Genomic DNA, 26,474 nt, shown 5'->3' with positions numbered 1-26,474 from the left:
AGAAACATCGAATCAAAAACATATAAATATAATGTGGCTCAAATTCATTTTTGTTGTTAATCTCCAACACCCCTTCTCAACAATAATGAATTTTCTGTCTTCAATCCGATCAAACTTCTTAATGTTGACAACTTGTCAGGCCCAAGTGGTTTTGTCAGAAAATCAGCCAACATCGAACTGGTCGGACAATACTGAAAATTAATTTTGTTTTTCTGCTTCAGATCTTTGATAAAATTGTATTTCGTTTCTATATGTTTTGTCCTGTCACTCATTTTGCCACTGTCAATCATTTTAAGACATGATTGATTGTCTTCGAAAATAATCGTCTCTGAGATTTCGATTTGAAAATCTTGAAAAAGTCCTGTCAAATAAATGGTCTGTTGACAAGCTTCTGACAGGGAGATGAATTCTGCCTCGGTAGATGAAAGTGCCACACAAGTTTGCTCTTTACATCGCCAATCGAACATCGCTCCCATGTATTTGAATAAATATCCACTATTTGACTTTCTGTCAGTTTTATCTCCAGCCCAGTTAGCGTCGCAAAAACCGTATAAAATATTATTTCCTTCTGAAAGATTTCCCAACTCAATTTCTATATTCAGAGTTCCTTTAAGATATTTCATGATCCGTTTTACTTCTGTCCAGTCGTATTTATGAGGATTACTAACATTTCTTCCAACAATTGACGTAGCGATACATATATCTGGCCTCGTATTCACAGAAAGATACAATAGTGCTCCTATTGCGCTTCTATAAACATCTTCATCATGAAATTTTTCATCAGTGGAAAATCTATTTTTGTAGTATCCTGTATCCAAAGGAATGCTAGCTGGTTTGGCAGATTCCATATTGAAATTATTTAATAGTTTTGAAATGTATTTCTGTTGATGAATATAATAAATTCCATCACTATTTCTTCTTACTTGTATTCCAAGATAATTTTCAATGTTTCCCAAACTTGTCATTTTGAAAGTTTTTTGTATCAATTTAGCTGTTTTCTCGATAATGGTGATGTTTTCACAAGCTATTAGAATATCATCCACATATATCAGTATGTATATGAAATTATCTTTCTCTTTTTTAGTGTAGAGACATTGATCATAATCACCCCTTCTAAAACCGATATCAATGAGAACTTTGTTTATTGTTGAATTCCATATTCGAGCTGATTGTTTTAATCCATTTATAGTTTTATTCAATTTGCAGACCAAATGTTCTTGTTCTTCTTCAATATAGCCTTGGGGTTGTTTCAGGTATATTACTTCATTCAAATCCGCATTTAGGAAAGCCGTTTTGAAGTCATAATGATGAACGTGCATTTTCACCAGCAATGGTTAAGAGAAGACGAAATGTTGTTTGTTTGACAACTGGAGCAAAAACTTCGTCATAATCAAGACCATATTTTTGAGAAAAACCCTGAGCAACAATCCTTGCTTTATATCTGGATATATTGTCTTGATTATCGGTTTTTAATTTAAAAATCCATTTGCTTCCAATTGCCGTTTTATCTGGTGGTAATTCAGTCAATGTCCAAGTATTATCATCTTTCATGGAACGTATTTCTTCGTCCATAGCCTCGATCCATTTGTTTGCATCTCTTCTCTGTAGAGCTTCATTTCTACACTTTGGCTCGGTTTGAATATTTTCCACTGAAAATTCTTCAGAATATTTCTTGGCTGGAACACCTTTATTTATTCTTTGTGATCTTCTCAAACTTCATCTTGGATTTCCGCATTACTTTCTTTCGAGGTTACAGTTTCCTCAACTTTCTGGATACCAATCTCTTCATCAGTCATTTCTGCAGAGTATTCTTCAATATTTTCTGTTGTAAATTCGGCGTTTATATGAATATTTCCATCAGAAGTTGTAGATTTTTGGCAAAATGATATTTCAACTTCACTGTTGTCATTTTGACATTCACAATCACTTCTATTTTTAGTGTTTTGAAACTCGTTCATTTGATGAAATCCGCTATGAGCTTCTTCTAAAATATGTACATCTCTGCTAATGGTGATTTTTCCAGTGGTTCTGTCAAGAAGTCTATATGCTTTGGAACCAGCTTCGTAACCAACTAATACGAATTTCTTTGCCTTTTCACTTAATTTATGGCGTTTTTCTTTAGGAATATGTGCATAAACAATACTGCCAAAGGTTTTGATGTGATTTACATTTGGTTTCTTCCCGTGCCATACTTCAAAGGGGATCCTATTGGTTGACCTTGTCAGAACCAAATTTTCAAGTAAATTTGCTGTCATGGTTGCTTCGCCCCAATAAGTATTTGGTAGATCAGCATCATTTAACATGCACCTGACCATTTCTGTTAAATATCTATTCTTTCGTTCAGCTACACCATTCTGCTGACTTGAATATGGCGCCGTGAGTTGCATTTCTATACCTTCATTTTTCAGGAAATTCCTAACTTCTGTGTTCATATACTCGCCTCCTCTGTCAGATCTGATGATTTTTGGTTTTCTGCCGAATTTATTTTCGACCATTCTGACGTAATCTTGAAGTTTCTCTGATACTTCGGATTTCTGACTGAGAAGATAAATAATGGAATATCTACTATAATCGTCTATGAAGGTGAGTATATACTTCTTTCCTCCAGGACCACAAACATCAGTATGCACCAAATCCAATACTTTGGTAGATTTTGTCAAAGATTTCTTTGGGAATGATTTTCTTGACAGTTTACCTTTAATGCAAGTTGCACATGTCAATAAACGTCCACGATTTTTGATTTTCATTCCATTCACCATGTTTTTATTTGTAATTTCTCGTATAATGGTAGAATCACGGTGGCCAAACCTTTTGTGCCATAAATGAATGCAGCCGTCATTACAGCCTTCCCATACAGTCATTGCTGAATTGTACTGATTTAGTTTCTATAAATTACCAACCAGCGTTCCTTGAGCAACAACTGTATTATTTGATTTGATGAAACAATGCTGCTTATCAAATTCGACTTTGAATCCAAGAAGTGTTAATTTCTTGACCGAAAGTAAACTTGTACCGAGCTCGGGTACATAAAGAGTGTCCTTCACTGTGATTTCTGTTTTCTTATTGTCATCCAGAATACAAGTTAACTGTCCAGTTCCTACACCATAAGAACGAACTTTTCTACAGTCGGCTAATTCAACTTCACTCAGCGAATCCTTGAATTGCTTGAAAAAATCCTTATTGTTTGTCATATGACTACTTGCTCCGGAGTCTATATACCATTCATGAGCTTGAGCTTTATCACTAACGTTAAAACAAACATGAGTGTTTTCTTCAGTTTCTTCATTATCTGTAGAAACTACATTGGCTGTATTTGATTGTCTTTTCGATTTCTTATAATAAAAACAATCTTTCTTCATATGTCCTATTTTCTTACAGAAATGACATATCACATTTTTCGAGTTGCAGTGCTCGAATGCCTTTTTAACAGACCCTTTCTTGTAAACTTTTAGAGCCATTTCACTAGTTGATGTGGAATTCTCCTTCCGCCTATGATACTCCTGTACTAATTTGCCTTTTACCATTTCGAGAGTCAGATCATACTCTGCCCTTCCTTCTAATGCTGTTACCAGATTTTCATAGCTTTCTGGGAGACTGCATAAAAGTAGTGCTACTTGTAGATTCTCTGCTAGATTTTCTCCCAATGTGACTAACTGATCGATAATGCTCATCATATTAGCTATGTGCTTTTCCATGTCACCATTTTCAGGTAATGTTGTTTTACATAACCGCTTCAGCAGAAAAACTTTATTGGTGAGAGTTGGTTTTTCATATTGTTTTCTTAAATTCTCCCAAGCTTCTTTGGCTGTTTTACAATTCTTAACATGTATCACTTGTGAATCTTCGATTAGTAAACCAATTGTAGCTCTCGCTTTACCATCTTTTGCATCCCAATCACTGTTCTTTTGTTCAGGTGGGTTTTGATTGACTATTCTCCATAGTTCTTCTTTCAGTAAAAGCATTTCAACCTTGTATTTCCATATTTGGTAATTATTGCTATTCAGCCTGACTATGTTGAATTTTGTCACATCCATATCAACAACAGTTTCACTTATATATGCCAGTTTTATTGAAACGTGCCTGGGCCCATAACCTGTTTGAAGATATTTAATATTTATGATAAGAACTTTATGGAGACTTTTTATAATTTTTATTTCTGGTAAAAATATAACAACTGAACTTGACAATATATAACAACACACAACCATAGAAACATCGAATCAAAAACATATAAATATAATGTGGCTCAAATTCATTTTTGTTGTTAATCTCCAACAATTAATACAGTTTATTGTATGATTTTCACTATAAAGGGTTTTCAAAAACCGCGACACGTGTTTCGCTGTACAATAGTTTTCTCAAGCGTAAAATAATAAACGTAATAATAAGTAACTTATTTTATTTTACGCTTGAGAAGGCTCATGTATAGCGAAACACGTGTCGGGGTTTTTGTAAAACCCTTTATAGTGAAAATCATACATGAGTTTCAGTATGGGGTTCTTGCTTGTAAAAAGATTCAGGGATAATCTATCTGTGAATTGTGGTGGTGTTTGAACATTATTTTATGATTTCTTTCAAATTCATCGGTTATGGAATACTCGACTCCAGAAAGGTTTGGTGAGATTGAACTTAATTTTGAAAATAATGATTATGGAAATCGGGTTGTTTAGCTACTTATTCAACAGTATACTGAAAGAAACATTTTTCGCGAAGTGGTGCCAAAGTGTCATGAAACTGAAGTTTATTAGATTAGTAGTATTATATGTGATGGAATCAGCCTGAAACTTGATGAAAATCCATAAGTTTGTGAGATTTTCACCAAACAGTTTTCCAAAAACGCAACACGTGTTTCGCCATACAATAGCTTCTTCAGGCTTCACAATATCATATGAAGATTTCGAGAGTGGTCTGTCTTCGTTGAGGCATTCGGTATATCTATATATGGCTTTTCGAAATCTCATATTATTGAAATGGTGAAAAGTATGTTCATTTATGAATTCAAATCCAAAATTACTAGGTCAAAGTAAAAATTGAGTGTTTAAAGTGGAAATTTTGAGATTGAACTCGAAATTTCTAGTTGCACCTCTCTGCGTTATTTTAGTAATTTGTCGTGTTAAACTATTTCTTTTTCTGCTGCTGTATACAATTCTAGATTATTCTATATTTTCAATATTGTGGAAGGTAATAATTATCAAAGAATATTATTTGCTCCAATAATTGAACCTTTATATGTCATTTGATTCATTATCTTCAAGAGGTGGTACAATGTTTTGTATCCAATCAAACAACCCCAGAAGTTCGTTTTTCTTCAATTCGTGCGAAGAGTTGTTGATCCCGACAAACTCAGCGTTTCTCACGCCAAGTTTTGTTAATTTCTCAAAGGTTTCGAAGCCCCACGGAAAAAATATGAATGGATCCTGTTTGCCATGAGACATATGAAGGGGAATGTCTGGAATTTTTTCATTTCCGAAGATTGCTGAATCGTTGTTGAGGAATGATGACAATGCGAATACTCCAGCTACTCCAGGTGTGAATCGGTAGGCCATATGGAGAGCCTGCGCCCCACCCATTGAAAATCCACCTGCAAGCACATTTCAAGCATGAGTTTGAGGAAATTTAAGTAATATTACCCAATCTGTGATCAATTTTTGAATGGGAACTGAGGTTAGGTTAGGTTAGGTTAGGTTAGGTTAGGTGATCAATTTTTGAATGGGAACTGAGGTTAGTTATCCAGGCCAGTATGCCGTGGTCAAATGCAGATATTGGCTCCAAGCGTTTCGTCTGCTACCGCGGCATACATCATCAGTGGTATGTGCATCGAGTGCGAGTACGAAAGTTTCAGGAACGACGAAATGACCTTCTACTTGGACTTGGTACGGTTTCTCGTTGCTCGTCAGTTTACCAACTGGTGGAAGATCGCAATCCACTGCTGCCAACTGCTGGACAACTTGCCTTTCGTAGTTATGGGCTAAATGATCGGAGCCAATCTCTCCATTGAACCATGGGCTACTCTCTATTGGACTTGGAGCTTTGAAAATCTCAAACTTCAACTTAAGTATACAATATTGAATTATTACACGGCCGACACATTCTTATATCCTGCTCTCGCTAGTTTAATTTTTTCTTAAATTGAAAACTGTCATCAATAACCCGTATGCATATATTTTACGTACTGTTATCGTGGGAAGAGCACGTGGAAAGAGCATTCGGACATATCATCCAACACATAATTCAAGATGATGAATACAGGGTCTTTCACGACGAGCGTTCGTTAGGAATATATGGAGAACGATTCAAAATAAAACTTGAAATTTTGTGGTAGTGGATTTTACAAAATGGCCTTCTCAACTAAAATATTTTGAACTTCCGGTCTCTTTCCGTTATACCGGAAGTTGGGGGCAACTTCCTTATTTCATTTTTGAATTTCTCAGCACATTTCAGGCCCACTTTGTATAACAATGCCTATACCCAAATTTGTTAGTTTTCGAGATATTGATTTTTTTTTTGAAAAATTTGACAGTTACAGCACCACTCCGAAAAAATCATAACTCATAGACAGTAACACTTGAAAATGTGAAATTTTATAGAATTACACCTTGAGCATCAAGTCATGAACAGGTCGAATTTTTGAAAATAATTTACAGGGTGGTCGAAATTTCCACCTAAAACATAACATCAAGAAAACTGATGAAACACGATTTTTTCAAATGGCAAGATATATCCGATTTTGTGAAATATTTGAAATGTAAATCATTCGAAGCAATACCAAACCAAGAAAGCTTTGAAAACAAATGAACTAATATTAACTCTGTCGTTGGTAAAAGATAACTCAACATGAAAATGGATGTTTGAAGGTGATTGACAATGTTTCGTGATGAATTTCACTAGTTCGGACTTCCATTGTCTACTATATAAAATGATTTGAAATCCCTGAAACAAGTAAAAAAGAATAATTAAAAAAGAATAGTTGAAAATAATAATTATATTAAGCAACAATAAACCTGAAATGCAATGATAGTGAAATAACCTACAAGTAAAAATATAATAATTGAATAAATAAAAATTAAAGGAATGCAAAAAGAAAATAATAAAAAATAAAAAAGTGTAGAGATTCCAAGTCACGTTAGTTCACGACGTTTCGATTGTTGGTATCTACAATCGTCTTCGGGTGATGACTGGACTGATTCCTCCGAGAGATGACTATTTTATAGGTCGTTGAAATACTTTCACTTTCTCTACTTTCCGCTTCACTGATTCCGTGAGAGATGACCGATTTGGCGGGAGTTGGTCATTTTCCGTTTGATGATGGGTTTCCATATGTTTCGTATATCTACGCTGGCCTGGTTGAATACGTTGTTGGACAACATGTATGCGGCTTCCTTAAATTTTCTCCTGAACCAATGTTCCTCTCTGTGCAAGATCTCAGCTTGGGACCACTCGATGTTGTGTTGATGGGTCCAAACATGGTCTGCTATTCCTGATTTGCTGGTTTCTCCTCGCTGTGTGTGATTCTTGTGCTCGGCAATGCGAACATTCAATGGCCTCTTAGTTTCACCAATATAGGATTTTCCGCACTCACAGGGTATCCGGTAAATGCAATTCTTGGAATCGCAGTCTGCGTTTGGGGGGCCTGGTTTTCGTGAGGCTGCTACGGATAGTGTTACCGGATCTGAAACAGGTTCTAATGTTGTACTTGGAACCAATTCTTCTTATCCTCTCCGATAATCCTCTGATGTAGGGAAGTGCAAGCACTAGTTGTGACGGCTTCTCTTCCTTGCGAGGCTCCATTCATGAAAATGGATGGAATGAAATAAAATACTATCAGAGAGAAGAATTATATCTTTGTTCATTGATATCGAATACAGTAATTTTATTTTTTTTATATTATTTAAGGTTAGATTTTAATTTAATTTTAGAATTTAACTTAATTTCTTTAAATTCAAATAACATTGTGGTTCATTTCAACAGATGTTCAAAAACATTGCCGTTTTGTTCTAAACAAGGATATATTCTTTTTTGCATACCACTATTTATAGCTTTCTGTATGGAGTCAGGAATCAAATTATTGAAAGCTCCCAGAACCCTCCGTTTTATGTTTTCTTTATCACTCACAGGATCCGCATAAACATTTCTTTTGATATATCCTCAGATGAAGAAGTCCAGTGGCGTCAGGTCTGGAGAGCGAGGAGGAAATTTAAATGGTCCATTGTAGCAAAGCCACTGATCTTCGAACATCCCATTCAACAACCCATCAACGGTATCAGTACTATGTGCAGGGGCTCCATACATCTGATACCATAACTTGAAACGGTATTGTTCAGAAACATGCCGTATGGATTCACCAACCATATTCCTAATTATATCTATCGCTATTCAAATTCTCTTCATAAAGATATAAGCATAAAATTCGGTCTTCCTTTATAGCCCAAAAAACATTAAGACTCCATGAATCCTGGAAGTTGCGCTGGCGAACGAGCTTTGGATTTTCTGCTGCCCAAAAATGACTATTATGGCTGTTGTATATACTATTCTTGGCAAATTTGGGTTCATCTGTCCATATCATGTTCTTCATGAACTCAGGGTCCTTCTGTATCTTGATAAGAAACCATTCGCAGAATTCCACTCGAGCAGGTAAGTCGTGAGGTTTCAGATTTTGAACCTGGTGATATTTAAAAGGACGCCATTTATGTTTGATTAAAATCCGGTTTATTGACATGAGATTCGAAGTGACTTTTCTGCGTCTTTCAACGAATTTTCTGAGTAGGCTGTGAAGTAGGCCAAAACTACAATTTCGATGTCCTCATTGTTAACGAGTGGTTTTTTTTTTGTTGATGACAGACGAAAAAGATCCGAAATAACGGCAGTTTCTTAAAAGTCTTCTCAGAATATTTTTATTGGGTCTGTGTAATATAAACATAAAATTCGGTCTTCTTTTATAGCGCAGAAAACATTAAAACTCCATGAATCCTGGAAGTTGCGTTGGAAATCTTTCTGCAAAAACACGACAAGATTTGTCCATTATCTTATTGCATTCACCATAAATGATTATTAAATTCAGGAAATCTTCATTAGAATACCCCACACACAAATATAAAATTACCAAATACACGTCAATTATATAGCATCAAATTTTGACATATTTGTTGTAACTTCATTTGTTTTCAAAGCTTTCTTGGTTTGATGCCTCGAATGATTTATATTTCAAATATTTCCCAAAATCGGATATATCTTGCCAGGGGTGTATTTTAGGTAAAGGACATTTTTCATGATTTTGATTTCTTTTTTTTCGTAGTATCCAAAAATAATAGAATAGTGTATGGTTTCCATTCGAAAAAATCGTGTTTCATCAGTTTTCTCGATGTTATGTTTCAGGTGGAAATTTCGACCACCCTGTAAATTATTTTTGAAAATTCGATGGACATGTTCATGACTTGATGCTTTAGGTGTGATTCTGTGAAATTTCACATTTTCAACTGTTACTGTCTATGAGTTGTGATTTTTTCGGAGTGGAGCTGTAACCGTCAAATTTTTCAGAAAAAAATTAATATCTCGAAAACTAACAAATTTGGGTATATGTATTGTTATACAAAGTGGGCCTAAAATGTGCTGAGGAATTCAAAAATGTAATAAAATATAGGGTGTTCCAATCGAAATAAGGAATTTGCCCTCAACCGTATAACGGAAAAAGACCGGAAGTTGAAAATATTTCTGTTGAGAAGGCCATTTTGTAAAACCCACTACTACAAAATTTCAAGTTTTCATTTTGAATCGTTCTTCATATATTCCTAACGAACGCTTGTCGTGAAAGACCCTGTATAATATGCATCCGATAGAAGCTATAATAAATGGCATAGCTGAAACATTTCGAGAGTGATGTTTTGAAGGCACTCGTGGATAACAGGACTTTTTAAGAGAAAAGTAGGATTGATGCTACCTGGGCTGAAATGTATCGGACCTAACACATAGATGGCGTTAGTCTTCTTGCATTCATAGCTTTTTCAGTTAGTACTAACCTTCAAAGGAAAGCTGTTGAAATTTCATGATATTCCACTCATAAGTTTGTGAGTTATTGTGCTGAGAATGACACTACTTTTGTTAGTTTCCAAACAATGGATCAAAAACAATTTCGTGTTTTAATTTTACACTGCTTCTTGATGGGAAAAATACCGTTCAAGCGGAGCAATGGCCTTGAGAAGGGTTAAAAGAAATCCGCTCCATCAGAAACAAAAATTTAACGTTGTTTTGCTGACTTCAAACGTGGTCGTAGAGACATCGATGATGCAGAACGCAGTGGACGTCCAAATGAGGCAGTAACACCAGAAAACATAAAAAAATCCACAAAATCGTTTTGAATGATCGAAAAATGAAGTCGACTATCGACTATCTTGAGACGGGAAATACCATCAACACTCTTGACTATGACATTCTGTGCGATAAACTCAGCTTCTTCGGTTTTTCTGTGAATGCGCTGTGTCTGGTTAGAAATTACTTATCGAACCGAACTCAAAGAGTTATGGTGGACAGTATCAGCTCAGAGACTCTGCCCGTAACTAAAGGTGTTCCTCAAGGATCAATTATTGATCCTTTACTATTCAGCCTGTATATTTGTGACTTCCATCAGTCGGTAGAAAAATGCAAAATTCATCATTACGCAGATGATACCCAACTGTACTTCTCCTTTCAGTTCCCTGACATTGGTTCCGCTCAAAACCTCATTAATCGTGATCTACAGACCATATTTGATATTTCATCAGCTCATAAATTGAAGTTAAACTCCAAAAAGTCAGCAGTAATGATCTTTGGACCTAAAAGATTGCGAGATATTGCTAAAAATAGTCTTCATATGCATATAAATGGTGACGTTCTGCCTTTTGTAACTGAAGCAAAGAACCTAGGCCTGTGGCTCGATTCTGAACTACGCTATACAAAACACGTTAGTCATTTGATTCAAACGTCTTTCAACATATTAAGGCAACTGTTTTCAAATCGGGACTTGATCACCAAACAACTCAAACTTAAATTATGTGAGGCGCTAATCATTTATGAAGTTTCATATTGCGATAGCATTTATGGCCCTGCATTACTTCAATCTGATTCCCTCCGTCTTCAACGAATCCAAAACGGTTGCCTTCGTTTTTCTTTTGGAATTCGAAAATACGACCACATATCAACGGTCATGAAGGAATCAGGCTTGCTGCAACTAGAGAAACTCAGTAAAACTGCACCTACTCATAAACACCCACAAAGTCTTGAAGACCGGAATGCCGCCTTATTTAATGGAAAAATTGAATTCTTTCCCTAATATTAACAGCTTTTCCACTAGAAACAGGTCGGTGCTGGTCATTCCTGAACACAGGTCTTCTGTTTTTACTCGCAGCGTCTCATACAACGCAGCTACATTCTACAATCTCCTGCCCAGTGAATTCAGATCCTACACGTTGAAAAACTTCAAAAAAAGAGTCAAAGAGCATTTATTTGATTAGTTCACTTGTATGTACTGTAATTTTCATTTATTCATTTCAAATTTCATTTTTTTCTCAAAGGTTGAGTTTAAAAATAGCTTTGCTGACACTCCGCCCCTTCACCTCAATATTTTTTTTGTATATTCTGTATGTTCTTACTTCAGGTGAATGAAGCCGTTTTATTATTATTATTATAATATTATATAGCTTTATTTGAGCGTTTGAAGGCTGAAATTGCAAATAAACGCCACATATGGCAAAAAAAAATTAGTTCCATTAAAATAACACATTGTGTCACAAGTCAATTAAAACAATGACAAAACTACATGAATTGAACTTTGAATTGCTCCCACATCCATCATATTCGCCAGATTTGGCTCCCACCGACTACTAACTGTTGACAGACCTCAAAAATAAAAAACAGGACAAAGAATAGAGCCAATAAGAACACACTATCTCATCAGTAAAGCGGTAGCAGAAAAGCAAAGAATAGAGAAAGTCTTTCTAAATTGTTGTTAACTTCATTGACAAGTGAAATCAGTAAATGAGTGCTTGAATAAAATTAGAAACTGATCGATTTTAACATTTTGATAATCATATTAATATATTTAGGGCCAACTTGAGGGAGTTTTGTAATTTGTTTGGGTGGAAAAACTACTGCATCGTGAGTTTATCAATTGTAGTAATATTACTTGACTTTGCAAAAAGTGGCAATGACTAACCTACTACAATTCGATTAACGGGAACTTCATCCATCTCAATGATTTCATAAATCAATTTTTTTATTTCCTCTGCTGATTCTTCTATTCCATCTGAGTCTTCCGGATCCCCAGGAGTTATATTGTATCTATTGAACCATACATTAGTTATCTGTAACAGCACTTTTCAACATAACAGTAAATGAATAGAAAAAAAAGACTCACTTTTTGTAGTGGCATATAAAATCTCGCTGGTGCCGTGGGAAAATAGAAATTAATGTGCGAAGGGAAGGAGGAATTGCCTACAAGAGATGTTATCAGATTCGAAATTTCGGGTCCGGAGCTATCTGCAAAGGCAAATATAAAAATGATACATTCAGTAAAAAATGGATTACTAGCTATTCAATTCTGTCCTTGCGAAAAACAGGAAGGATCATTAAGAACCCAGTATGAATTTTTCAGTTTCGTTTTTTGATTCCCTAGTGAAGAATTGCCATGTTACGTAATTTTTGAATAGAGATACTACCCAGCTTGTGATTCTATTTATTTTATAATTATTTTTCCTTATCTGTTTAGTATAATTTCCGTAAGCCACTGCAAGAGAAAGATTGAGGCAAAAACCTCACAGTTTTTTCTTTAGTACCCACTATTTTGGAATTATACTATTTTGAGATTTTCAATAAACAGTTTTACAAAAACACAACACGTGTTTCGCAATACAATAGTTTCTTTAGGCGTGTCTTTACTAACTAAAATCTACATATTCAATGTTTTACATATTTCCAATTCGACAAAAAATTTTATTCATGCAGTGAAGGACTGATGATGGGTTACCTGTTGAGTCTTCTGCTAGTTAAAATTTTCATTGATAACCTAGAGAATGAAATCCATAATAATCAGGTAGTTATTGGTACTGTACTGTACTGATAATACGTAGATAATAACTTAGTCTGTTTTACTGGAACAGCTAGACAATTAGGTAAGTTATATGTCAATTCTATTCAGCCGTCACCACTGAAAGAGGGGTAAATAATTCAATAAATTACCTTGACTACTATGAAAATTATTTATTAACATGATTTCGCAATTTCATTAGTTCGGACTTCCATTGTCTAATATGATGTAATATGATTTGAAATCAATGAAAGATAAAATATAAGTCAAGCAAGAAATTTAAAATTGAACAATTAAAAATGAAATGAAAATTAAAAGATTTCAAGCCTAGGTACTTCACAATGTTAGTTTCCACAATCATCTTCAGGTAATGACTGGACTTCTGTGATAGCATATATGGGCCGTTTTAGATAACCGAGATTCCGGACGCATTCAGAAATTACAAAATTCTTGTTCAAGGTTAATATTTGGTATAAGGCGAAAACAGAGAGTGTCGCATAAACTGCAGGAAATAAATTGGATGAATAGGTATAATCGAAGACTACTTCATACAACCTGTTTCTTATATATAATTTAAAAATAGGAAAAACCTCCTTATTTACACAAAAAAATCATCTTTAGAAGCCATGTTCATAATGTAAATATTCGTAGGAGAGGAATTATAACTATACCCTCCCATAAGAAAGAGATATTCAAACGTTCCTTCACATACTGCACGACAAATCTTCTGAATAAATTCCGGATCACTGACTTCACAAAATCGATGGCGTCATTCAAAAGAATAATAAAAGAGAAGCTATCTCAACATTAATATATTTAGTACTCATATTCGAAATATAATATTCTCAATCTTAGTCTCAGGATATGCATTTTCCCTCTGGGCCTCAACAGCACCTGATCTCATATCAGAAAGCTGACAATAGGCCAATTAATCTGTATATCACAATATATGTATATTTATATCACTGTGTATCTTATTATTATTATTCAGACCAGAGTCATCTTAATTTTGAACAGCTCTGCGATGGTGTTTTCGACCAACTGGACTATTTCTCCGAGAGGTGACTATTTATAGGTCATTCGAGTGCTTTCACCTACCTCCTCTTCCCTTTCTCCGCTTCATCGGTTATAAACAAAGACAAAACTTCAGTGTCGGATAGATCAGGAGTATATCAGATGACTTGTTGACTAGTTGATCTTGAAGACGTTCCTTCCAACTATCAAAAAATTGACAATTTCCTGCCAGTCCACGGAGAGAGTTCATAAACTGTTTTTCCGATAACATTTTTTTTTTTCGATATGTTTATCTGTCTTCTAAACTCTCACTGGTTTATCCTCATCGCCATAAAATGTAGAATGGTTGCGCTGATTGCAATAATCACTTTCTATTAGTCGATGTGTTTATCAATATTTGTGATGATAAAAGTCAAGTAACATAACTGTCAGTTGAAAACCGACAATTAAAACTTAACAAGTAGAGTCGCTATATGAACATGAGTAACAATTTAATTCGAAACGTATGACACATGATACTACAAAAATCATAAAAACCTGCTGCGTGTTTCTGAAAAACTGAAAGTGTCTGTCTCACAAATCCAGAAAGTGTCAAAATTTATATATCACTCACCAATACCAATCTTCATTTTGATACACCTAGAATCTAGAACTTATGACTTGTTTGATATATTCGTTGACACTCGGTATAATAGTGGATAAACAGAAAATCAATGCAGTGGATCATTATATTTTTAAAAACAAGCTATTATTGAAGCGTAATGAGCTAGTGTACTAATTCGAACGGAATAGTCAAGTTATTCACTCAGAATAGAAAATTAGTTCTAGTAAAAATAAACTATAGCCACCTACTTACTGAAAATCGTTAAAGTCATTGTAATTTATTTGTAGATTACCTGAAAGCAAACGCCCAGAAAATAAATTCAGTTAGATGTGAGCAATTTCCCTTGTATAAATGAATTCCTCTGCTATTTTTCTCAAGGATTCACATACCTACTTTCTGGAAAATGTCAGGACTGTTTCAAAAAATATATGATATGATTTCTCAACTGCTCTTCAGTGTGCTCTTAGTTGTGTAAATATATGTTTCAAAAATATGGCTTTTCTTCAGCTTGTCATTGATAGATTTTCATTCCCTCTGTGTGGAAACCATCAGCAAATGATTTGTTCCCAATTTGTCGTGTATGCATTCGATCCGGAATATTTCCCAAGTTATCACGATTACCATAATTTATGCTGTTTTAGTACGTTGTACTTCGTTTAGATGATTATTTGATTAAAAACTTTTCTCTTCTCACAACTTCCTATGAATGTTTGAAACTATTCGAATATTTCCATCCATCTAACTGGAGTAAATCTGCAAACTCATCAGAATTCGTATAGTGGACCCTGTTTTTCAACAGTAACTTCCTAATGAAGAACAGTTTTATTGGAAGTGATACAAATAATGAAACAACAACAACAAAAACTAATTGGCGCTACGGGACGACTTGATTAATTCCAGTGGCGCATTTGCTTTTTCAGCTACAGGAAAACCCGAAGAATCCTGCAGCACCACATCATCTGAAGATCTTGATCTGCCAATGTCCTCTCTTTCATAGAATGAAATAAAGGGTGTCTCCAGAGGCTCCAATAAATTCAAGATATTGCCAGAATATTTAGTGACACGACTATCGTCAAACTTAAACCAGTCCGTTTCGAAGATTATAATAGTGGTCTGTTAGATTGAAGTGTTCATCTATTTCGAACCTTCATCAGTGTTATTATTAGATTGACTGGTGCTCCAGCTATACCTGTTGTCTTATAATAGTCAGTTAGTTTGACGCTTATTTGGCAATACAGTTTATCATCACCCGTTAAAAGTTCTATTTTCAGATGATTTAACAATAAGCTTTGCAACTGTTTATCAGTCCTTTTAGGAAACGCTGGTTGAAGTTCCAGAAAGTATTATACATTTTTGCTACCTCTAGAACATGTACTACAAAGTAAACTAGTGAGTATTCTTCCATCTAAAGATCTACAAACACACGACGAGATAGACTGTACGGAATCATTCAATCCAGAGCTGACTTCTGTTCACGAAGAGTATTCAACAAGAACCCCTAACTAGATCTAGTGACACTTAGATTAGAAAGATTAGTATCGAAACCGTTTATATTTACAAACCAAAATGTGTTTCTTTCCTACTAGATATTATTATGGATATTATTATTTGTTATCGTTATTCAAATTAGAAAAGTTGCGCGTGCTAGTTATCACGTTATATTCATTTATTTTTGTACAACTGTCATTAAAAGTGACCTTTTTAATGGCTGTCAAGAGTATTAACACGATTTTTTTTCGACCAAATATCAATAAACAAAATATAATCATCAATTTTCAAGAATGTTTTATAATAAACAATAGATATAGAATCCTGCCATTTGATAGGAGGTTATATTTTTGTTTATATTTTTCTTTGTATTTTGTTTCCTATCAATAAAAGTAATTATTATTAATTAAATTCTGTTACGAATGTATTATATACATTAAACACTAGCAGGAACTTTAAATGTGACTTTGAATGAAACACGTGAGCTGTAAACAATACTGTTTCTTGGTATCCGGGTGATTCAGCGTCACCTGACACGGCCACTTCACAGCAAATGCGATAACATGAAAATAGTTAACTGACAAGTGATGTCAAAATATGTTTATATAGAAATATTAAATTCATCTATTTTATTATGGAAACAGATCAGTTGTATAAAACACTTTGTATGATATTTGTGTTGAAAAAGTAAGTTTTATTAACCTTACTTTCAACACTCATATCATAAATAGCTATTACGTGATATTTTGAGACTACATTATCGCAAAACGATTGACTATAGAATTAAAAATAAATATGAACATTTAACTATTTCAATTTTTAGATAATGAGCATTAAACTGGATGTAATTGAGCTTCGGATCAAACAATTATCTTATATACATTGTTGTGAATTCATGGCAATGAAGGTATACACACATTACATTTTTTTTAGTGATGTACTCGCTCGTTCCCTAATTACGTTTAATAAAGTGCCGCAACAAAGCGAAATACCGCTAGAGTTCTGCCTAGGTATATACAGTGTCATCCATTAAGTACGCACCATATGGGAAACTTTTTCATTAAGGGTTTTCCGACAAAAAGTTATTCATGATAAACTAAACATGCACCAACAAAATACTGTAAAACATACGTAATATACGAGGAGCCTTCAAATATTTGATTTTGTGGCAGGAGTAAAGTACTCTTATTTTGAAAAATTTAGGGAAATGTTATTCAAAAAAGTTTTTTAGCATTGTAAAATACATCTAGATTTAGAGTAATGGTCATCTAAGTAGAGTTTGATTTTTTTACTCGTTTTTTTTAAATGGGGACTACGAAATACATTTTTTTATATTAAAAAGACGCTTCAACCACGTAGGGTTATTAGCGTAGGTTCAGTGATACAGATTATGCTAGAACTATATTTCCTGTAACATATTAATGTGTTTGAGAAAAGCTAAGAGATTGTCAGTATTACAATTTTCTCGTAATGTGTCTTTGAGTGAACGGGTAATATTGAAATTGAGTCTATCATTATGATATAGAACGCATTCGGTTAACATATGTTCAACACTTAAAATAGAATTACACACTGTACATTCGCCTGTCAGAAGATGTCCATGAGTAGCGCGTGTATGACCCAGTCGAAGTCGTGAGAGGATTACTTGTTTTCGCCTGTTATCAGGTGTGTGCTTCCATGGTAGAACTGATGCCTTGATGTTGGATAATTTTGAGGATGATTCATTCCATTGGGATTGCTAACAGTTGGTGAGGATATGTTTGTAAAAGGGTTTCAGATCTCGGTACACAACTTGAAGTTCTGTTGCTGTAATCGGGTTGGTAATAGCTTCCTTTGCTAGTGTGTCCGCCATCTCATTACCTGCTATTCCTATATGCGATGGAATCCACATAAAATGAATTTGTGATTCTTCATTTTGTAGCAGAGAATGTATAGCTCTTTTCATGAGGAGTATGATGGGTTGGTAGGTGTAGAGTTCTTCAATTGCCTTAAGTGCATTCAAGGAGTCTGTCACAATAAGGCATTTTGTTAGGTTTCTTACTTCGGCGAAATTTAGTGCTTTCAATATAGCATATATTTCCTCTGTGAATACTTTACTCTCTTTGGGTAATTTGAAGGAGGCCCTGTAATCAGAACTTATGAAAGCTGCCCAAACACCCTCTTCGGTTTTTGATGCGTCCGTGTATATCAAACAAAAGTCCTTATATTGGTTTATTAGTTGATGAAATTGTGTCTCAATTATCTCATGATTGGTTTAATTTTTGTTTAACTAGGTGTGACTTATGTTTGTTTGTATTTGAGGAATTGTCCAGGAAAGGGATTTGATATATTTGAAGTATTCATAATATTTGGAAGTGAAAGACGTAAACTGGATAGGTAGCGGTTGTATCTCTCATAGAATGGATGATTAGCTCTTTTCTTTCTAGCAAAAGTACTTTCAAATCTGTTTGCGATGACGTTGTGGTGAACTGGGTTTTCTGGATTTGAGTTGACAGAAGCTGCATATGTGAGAGTCAAGGGTTGTCTCTGAGAAGATAATGAAGGTTCACCTGCTTCACAACGGATACTGTTTACCCGACTAGTGCAGAAGGCTCCAATTGCAATTCTGATGGCATTATTCTTAATAGTATCTAGTTGTTTTAGAACTGTCTTCTTTGCCGAGTTATATATGATTACCCCGTAGTCTAGTTTGGATCTCATTAATGACCTGTTGATTTGCATTAAGGTCTTTGAATCGGCCCCCCAACTTTTACAGAAAATGGTTTTCATCAAATTCAGTCCTTTTTGACAGGAGGTTTTAAGGTGTTGAATATGTAGTTTCCAGTTTAGTCGGTGGTCTAAAATCATTCCTAGAAATTTTATATTCTCCACGTATTGGATACTCTTGCCGAATAGTTGTAGAAGTGGGGGAGGTTTCCTTTATATCTCTTGCAGAACCGGATGCACTTGGTCTTGTGTTCTGATATCTGAAGTCCTGTGGAGGAGGACCAGTCCTGGAGATTGACAAGGAAACGTTATAGATAGTTATAAATCGTTTTGGGTTTTTTTGCTAAAACGATAAATAGACAGCATCCTGTATACGATGTTTCATTTTAAAAGCCTGGTAATATTACATTACACAACTGTTGTGTTAACCATGGTCAATTTTTTTGAGAAGTAAATTAATTTTCAAAATTTTTGGTGCAAAGTTATTTTTATTTTTTGTTATCACCGAAAATTACATTATACTGTATTGTAACGAAAACTCAATATTCAATGATATCAAATCACACAACATCAAAATAAAATAGGTATTTCTGAACAAACTCATTGATTTCCTGGAGATTTTCTTGTTTAAAATAAGTGTTTGTTTCGAAATGCCTATTTTATTTTGATGTTTTGTGATTTGATATTATTGAATATCAAGTTCTTGTTATAATACTCTATAATTTTGAGTGATTTTCGTTGTTAACAAAAAGTAAAAATAACTTTACACCAAAAACTTTGAAAAATAGTTAACTTTTCAAAACAATTGACCGTGGTTAACACCATAGTTATGTAATTTATAATATTACAGGCTTTTGAAATGTATCATCGTATACAGGATGCTGTCTTTCCATCGTTTTATCAAAAATTTGTTTTTCGTAGTCCCCATTTTAAAAAACTTCACTTAGATGGCCATGACTTCAAGTCTAGATGTATTTTTCAATGCTAAACAGCTTTTCTGAATAACATTTCCAAGGTTTTTCATAATAAGAGTACTTTACTCTTGTCACAAAATCAAATATTTGAAGGCTCCTCGTATATTACGTGTGTTGTACTGTATTCTGAGAGGCTAGATGGACTGCATACAGACTTGTGCACATTGCCAATTGCACAAATCAATTCAATGCAGAGTGCAACAGGCTGTTGGTTGACATTGGAAGTCACAGCATTCTGGAAATGACCTCTGACTTTATGCCTTCAGCTGTCAACTACGAATTGCCTTATAAAGTACTATTCCCGAGTAGAGAGGACTGGATCCTGCGGGAGAAGGAAATATTAAGAGCAGATAGTTGTTGGTTCACAGATGGATCAAAAACACCTTCCGGTTCTGGTGCAGGTGTTTTCAGTCGCAGACCTAGGACAGAGTTATCTACCTGCCTAGGAACTTATGCCACTGTATTTCAAGCGGAAATTCACGCTATTAAATTGTGTGCAGAGAGATTGGATAAATCCAACCTCACTCACAAGTCAATAAAAATATTCTCGGACAGTCAAGCGGCGTTGGAAGCTCTTGGCTCCTACCGAGCAACGGCTAAATTGGTAGCAAACCGCCAAAAAATACTTTCCTTGAAAGGAAGACTAAACAGATTGTCTCTGGACTGGATTCCTGGCCATACTGGCCTGGAAGGCAATGAAGCTGCTGACTCTCTTGCAAAAGAGGGCGCTGCAAGCGGCTTCATTGGACCAGAACCTGTCATTGGCATTACTTTGGGATTTGCCAAACAAACACTGAACACCTGGATGGCAAAAAGAGTTACGGACTTCTGGTAGAATCTTCCAGGATTGCCTCACTCCAAGGCGTTCATTCACCCCTCGAAGCTTGATTCCAAACAGTTGTTGGACAACAGTAGGAAAGAACTACGATGTCTAACAGGCCTTCTTACAGGTCACTGTCATTTGAATCATCACATGCAGAGACTTGGACTGCCAAAAAATGATGAAACTGCAGAGCATATACTTTGTGCCTGCCCCGCTGGGAACCGAATCAGGTTCTGTGAGTTCGGCAGATCCGTACTCTCACCATCTGTCCCGAAAAACCACTCACCATACAAACTAATCAGCTTCGTTAAGAAGCTGGGTTTATTTGGCCGAGTGTGAATAGGTGTGAGCCACTATAAACCCTTATGGGTTGCGGTGGAGGGTCAAATAGATCCACTTACTTTAGACCTACCTACCTACCTACTTACTGTATTTTGTTGGTGCATGTTTAGTTTTAGGGGATGCACAAACTTTTATCAAGAATAACTTTTTGTCGAAAAACCCATAATAAAAAAGTTTCCCATATGGTGCGTACTTTGGGGATGACACTGTAGAAAGAGATTCAGTGTTTTTTTTTAAACTATAGACCATCTACTTTACTATAAATGATATCGACCAACACACAAATTCTCAAGTGTATGGAATGCTTCGATATCTCAAACGTCGCAAGTATGGTTTCTGGAAGTGAAGATCAAGAGTCATTTCCTTCTACATGCCACAATTCTTTTTAATGATGCAATCGGAATACACAATTGCTCTTGATATTTCCAAGAACTTTCACCGTATTTGGTGTCTCAGTTAATATACTATGCCATTTCCGGCTCAAAATCCCACGCTTTTTCTTATGAAGCTTAATTTTAGTCATTTTCGGACCTCGTAGCGGAACCTTGTGGTGACGTAATGTACGTGGTGATGCGACTATTATTAACGAAGATGTGGCTTAGTGCCCTTTCGGTATGTCACCATCATTGATTTTTCTCTACTCCATGATGACTTCACCGCCTTCTTTCTCACACACACATACATATTGCATCGTATAACTCTTACACACGTCACATCTACCTCGAGTTGGGTGTTCCACAAGGTTCCGCTACTAGATCCGAAAATTACTAAAATTAAGCTCCATAAGAAAAAGCATGGGATTTTGAGCCAGAAACGGCATAGTATGTTAACTTGTCTCCTTTCAAAAAACCTCTTTTCACGAGTATCCATGAATGATATTTTATACATTTGATCAATCTCTGTATCTCAGAGCATGTCACGCGGATAGTTTCTTTCAGTGGAGGAGTAACTTCTATGAGCAACTAGATGGCGTGGCGATGGGAACTCCACTCAGCCCTGTGATAGCCAACTACTTCATGGAACGTTTTGAAGAGAAAGCAATCGACACCTTTCAATTAAAACCGACCTTGTGGCTACGTTACGTGGAAGACACCTTCGTCATTTGGAAACATGAACGGGGCGCTCTAAACCTTTCTCTAGACCACTTGAACGCACAACAGGCCAGCATCAAGTTCACCATATAGACTAAACAGGACCAGCGGATAGCAGCGGATAGCAGGATCACATCGAACGATGTGATGTTACGACTAACCCACAAAGTGAACGAAACCCCACGCACTATCAAACCACCATCCTAATCAAAAGAGAGAAGTCATCTTTTCTCTAACTGAACGGGCTCGAATAATATGTGAACCAGAGCATCTAAAGCAAGTACTGGAACGTCTTCAAGTTACTTTGAATTCGAATGGATACAGAGTACCCGGGATCAACAAGGCCATAAAACAAGGTTCAGATGGTTGCACGTGGGTATCTACTATATATCTCAAGGGTTACAAACAGAATTGGAAAAGTCTTGAGCAAACAAAACATTGAAACGGTTTTCAAACCATTTCAGGTCGGCTAAAGACATCCACTATCAGCAGCAGGGGTATATCGTATACCGTGCACTTGTGGGAAGGTATACATCAAAACCACCAAAAGATCTAAGGGAACAAGGCTGAAGGAGCATAAAAGAATCTGCAGACTATGCCAAACGGACAAGTCTGCTGTGGCGGATTCATGATTCTGTTTGAAAACACGAAACTTAGTACTCCTAACCAGGTATATCATAGTCGACTGATACGGGAGGCAAAAGAGATCCACAAACACATAGATACTTTCAAGAGAAAAGAAGAAGCTGTGAATCTCAACCGAATATGGAATCCCAACATTTAACACAATTTCAGTTCATTTATTATAGCTTCCCTGATGGTATTTTTTCTACATTACCAGTGATAAGTGTTTCATAATGTGTTACAAATGTTGATAAATATCTTATTAGGAAAATCAACCAAAAGTAAGTTAGGGAAATAATATATCAAGCAAATGATTTGTCATAAACTTCGATAACATACAGAGCATTTCTTTAATGTACCCACCTCCTTTTATTTTTTGAACGGGTCAACTCAAAAAATTGAAATTTGGGATAATGAAATTAATGCATGAATACTTTATTTTGAAGTGAAATTGACAGATGAAACTTTCAAGATGGCGACTGGGCGCCATCTGGGAAAAAAATTAAATGGAAAGGGAGTCTTGTGACATCATTTTGAAGCTGCTGACGAATACTTCACAACCCTAGGATATGAAGTCAATATCTTCACCTACTATAAAATGGTAGAACATTTAATAATTTCCTGAAGGCAAACACATTAATATCGATATTTCTAGAAATATTCCTTTTTATCTGCCAAATGGCAATTCCAACCACCCGATAAGGTTCGTTGAGTTATATTTTGTTTATAAAAACGACACAAAATGTCAGTACGACAATGAACATCATTGTTCAGTTAGAATATTCTCATTTAGTTTTCAGTTTTACTAGTAGAAAGGTACCACGTCAATAATCTGGCACCTGGTACCTGGTCAATTCTCGTCCATTAGAAGAAAAAATTGAAGCGATTTTTATATACGGTGCGACGGTCACGAGACCGAAAGGATTTTCGAAGAACGTTTTCCGAATCGTCCTATCTGTAGAAAATATTTGAGGGAACTTGTTTCCAAATTCACAACTACCGGTAGTGTACATAACAAAAAGCCACCAGGTCATCCGTCCATTCCGGAAGAACAGCAAGTGCAAATAATTGGTGATATAGTAGTAAATCCTGAATATTCTACTTATTCCGTCGCCAATGTTTGTGAGGTATCTCCTTCTACTGTGTAGAGACTTTTGAAGAGGAATAGGTATCATCCATTCAAAATTAAAATGGTACACCAATTAACTGAAGATGACCCTGATCGAAGAATAGAATTCTGCGAAATCATCCTCACGATATTTGTTTCAGTGACGAATGTACATTTTTTTAAACGCCAACGTTCACAGATAAAATTGCCGTTATTAGAGTGATACCGACCCTCACGTTTTCCTGGAAACACATACCAAATATCCAGGAAATATTAGCGTTTGGGCAGGAATATTGGTAAAACATATTGTAGGACCTCTATTCATTGATCAAAATTCAACAGGGGAATTGTATTTGGATATGCTGGAAACTACTGTTGACCCTCCCATAACTGAAATCGTTGAAGCGAATCCTAATGAATTCGATATGGATATTGTATTCCAACAAGATGGAGCACCACCACATCACTCCAGACAAGTAAGAAACTATTTGGATACTAGTTTTCCCGGTCGTTGGATTGGCCGTCGAGGTCCTACAGAATGGTCAGCCCGCTCGCCAGATTTGAGACCTTTGGATTTTTTATGAGGCTATTTGAAGCAGAAGGTGTACGAAACTGAACCCGCTTCAATATTGGCTATACGACAGAGAATAATAAATATTTGTAGAGATATTGACGTTACTGTGTTGGAGAATTATCGGCGTGAAATATCGGATAGGCTGTTTATATGTCAAGAATTTCAAGGCAACCATTTCGAGCATCTTCTGAACTGACTTCAAGCTTATTACCTCATATTATGTAGTTATATGTCAATGTATTCAGGCAATTATTTAAAGTTCCGCCATATTGTAGTAGTTGATAATATTGACATTATATTCTAGGGTTATCAAGCATGTGTTAGGAGCTTCAAAAAGATGTATCACCAAACCCCATTTTCCATTTGAAGTTTTTCACCCAGATGGTACCCAGTCGCCATCGTGAAAGTTTCATCTGTCAGTTCCACTTCAAAATTAAGTATTAATGCATTAATTTCATTATCACAAATTTCAATTTTTTTAGTTGACCCGTTCAAAAATTAAATGGGGGAACATTAAAGAAATGCACCGTATAATTGAAACTTATCGTTGAAACTGTTTCATGAATGTTTTTGAATAAAATCCGTAGTCAGTTGTAAATTAGAGCTAAAAATATTCATAGTTTCAAAAACTACAGTTTGGAAATCGACAAACGATAATTGTCTCACACTAACCCCTAAAATCCAAATAATAATCATTCAGATCTTTTATTTACGAACAATATCATTTCAAGTGTCATTGGAATGTCAACTTGACGTTGGCCAACATTGTCACTTGTATTGTGTTTAGTGACTCTGTGATTGGAATACTATTATTCATTCATTAGATTACTTCATCAAAAATACCGAAATCCTGTGTTTTTGACAAAATATATTGAATACAGAAGTGATTCAGCTGATCTCACCAAGGGCTATGTGGGTTTTTTTTTCAATAGGAACTGATGTCTGAATTGAAGGGGTTATATTTTTAGAAGTGATTAATTTTTGGGAAAGAAAGTTGCTGCCAAGTTTAAAGATTTCTCAAAAACATAACAGATGGAATGTATACAAATGAAATATTCAGAATATTTGAATATATGAATAGAGTTACTTATTTTCAAATTGATTGCTTCCTTCCTTTCTTTGGAAGATTCCCTGATCTCTTTTTTTGTATCAAGATGGAGTAGTAGAAAGCCAAAAACTTTCTTTCCCAAAAAAGAACTGATGTCATAATAGAATGTCAAATTACGTCATTCTGAAGGGACTTCCCAATGAATAAAGATTCCCATGAACCCAGCATTAGGCTCCTAGGGTTTCTAGTTGGGTCGATTGACTTCTTTGGCGTCGAATGGCAAATAGTGAAAATGTCTTTCCTTATTCACGTTACTTGATCAGCAAAAACAGCTTATCAAAACGTTCAATGCTTCAAATTGAATTTCTATAGAATACTGTTCACATTTATGGAGCTCTACCTCCAGGTATACTATGAGAGCGCTGACTGGAGGTGAGCAACCTAAAAGAAGATTTTTCCACTGACTAAACTTGCTCGACATTCAAGTCACTTTTCTTTACTTCAAAGATCAAGTCACTTTTATCAATTTATTAAAGTTAGATCAAAGTTAGATATTTGAACATTTTCAATAGTAAGTGAAAATTGTTAAATTATCCTCATCTGAAATTGTGTTTAATTGAAATATTTTGTATTCATTACCTGAACCATGAAGAAAAATTATAGCGGCAGAACATATTAATTGTGTGGATTTTATCAGGTGGAGAGGACTTAACGTCATCGTGGAGTGCCAACTATTAATTTTCAGTTGGATTTGTTGCGAATGTTTTAGCAATAGTAGAGGTGGTTTTCACAGTGTTGCCTATATGAAATATTCTGAATATTCCATTTGTATACATTCCATATCTGTTATGTTTTTGAAATCTTTAAACTTGGCAACAACCATACTGAAACTTTTATGTTAATGTAATTTGAGCTTTGTTACAAATGATACTGCAAATAATGTGTAATAACATAATAAGTAAACATCATGACATCGTGTAAGTCTGTTAATTTGCCGAATCAAATAGGGTCACAGTAGATACCT

The 26,474-nt window shown here is 35.2% G+C and overlaps 1 protein-coding gene across 2 annotated transcripts; it reads right to left on the bottom strand.

Annotated features, from left to right (window-relative positions):
• Positions 1–4,135: 4,135 nt before the first annotated feature.
• LOC111517726 (lysophospholipase-like protein 1) lies at positions 4,136–26,238 on the bottom strand. Of its 2 annotated transcripts, none has more exons than XM_023173973.2 (4): positions 26,090–26,238; positions 12,386–12,507; positions 12,185–12,332; positions 4,136–5,581 (listed from the first exon to the last, which is right to left on the bottom strand). In XM_023173973.2, the coding sequence occupies exons 1-4, from the start codon at positions 26,166–26,168 to the stop codon at positions 5,226–5,228; spliced, it is 705 nt and encodes a 234-aa protein (XP_023029741.2). In that variant the 5' UTR covers positions 26,169–26,238; the 3' UTR covers positions 4,136–5,225. The 2 variants fall into 2 exon arrangements, with proteins under 2 accessions (XP_023029741.2, XP_023029742.2); XM_023173974.2 differs by lacking the exon at positions 26,090–26,238 and adding an exon at positions 12,995–13,145.
• Positions 26,239–26,474: the final 236 nt, after the last annotated feature.

This window comes from Leptinotarsa decemlineata, unplaced genomic scaffold, assembly GCF_025532065.1.
Source record: "Leptinotarsa decemlineata unplaced genomic scaffold, Ldec_3_MD MMD2_tig00026336_RagTag_RagTag, whole genome shotgun sequence".
Taxonomy (NCBI): domain Eukaryota; kingdom Metazoa; phylum Arthropoda; class Insecta; order Coleoptera; family Chrysomelidae; genus Leptinotarsa; species Leptinotarsa decemlineata.
The sequence above is the reverse complement of the archived record's forward strand: the minus strand, read 5'-3'. Positions and strand labels throughout refer to the sequence as shown.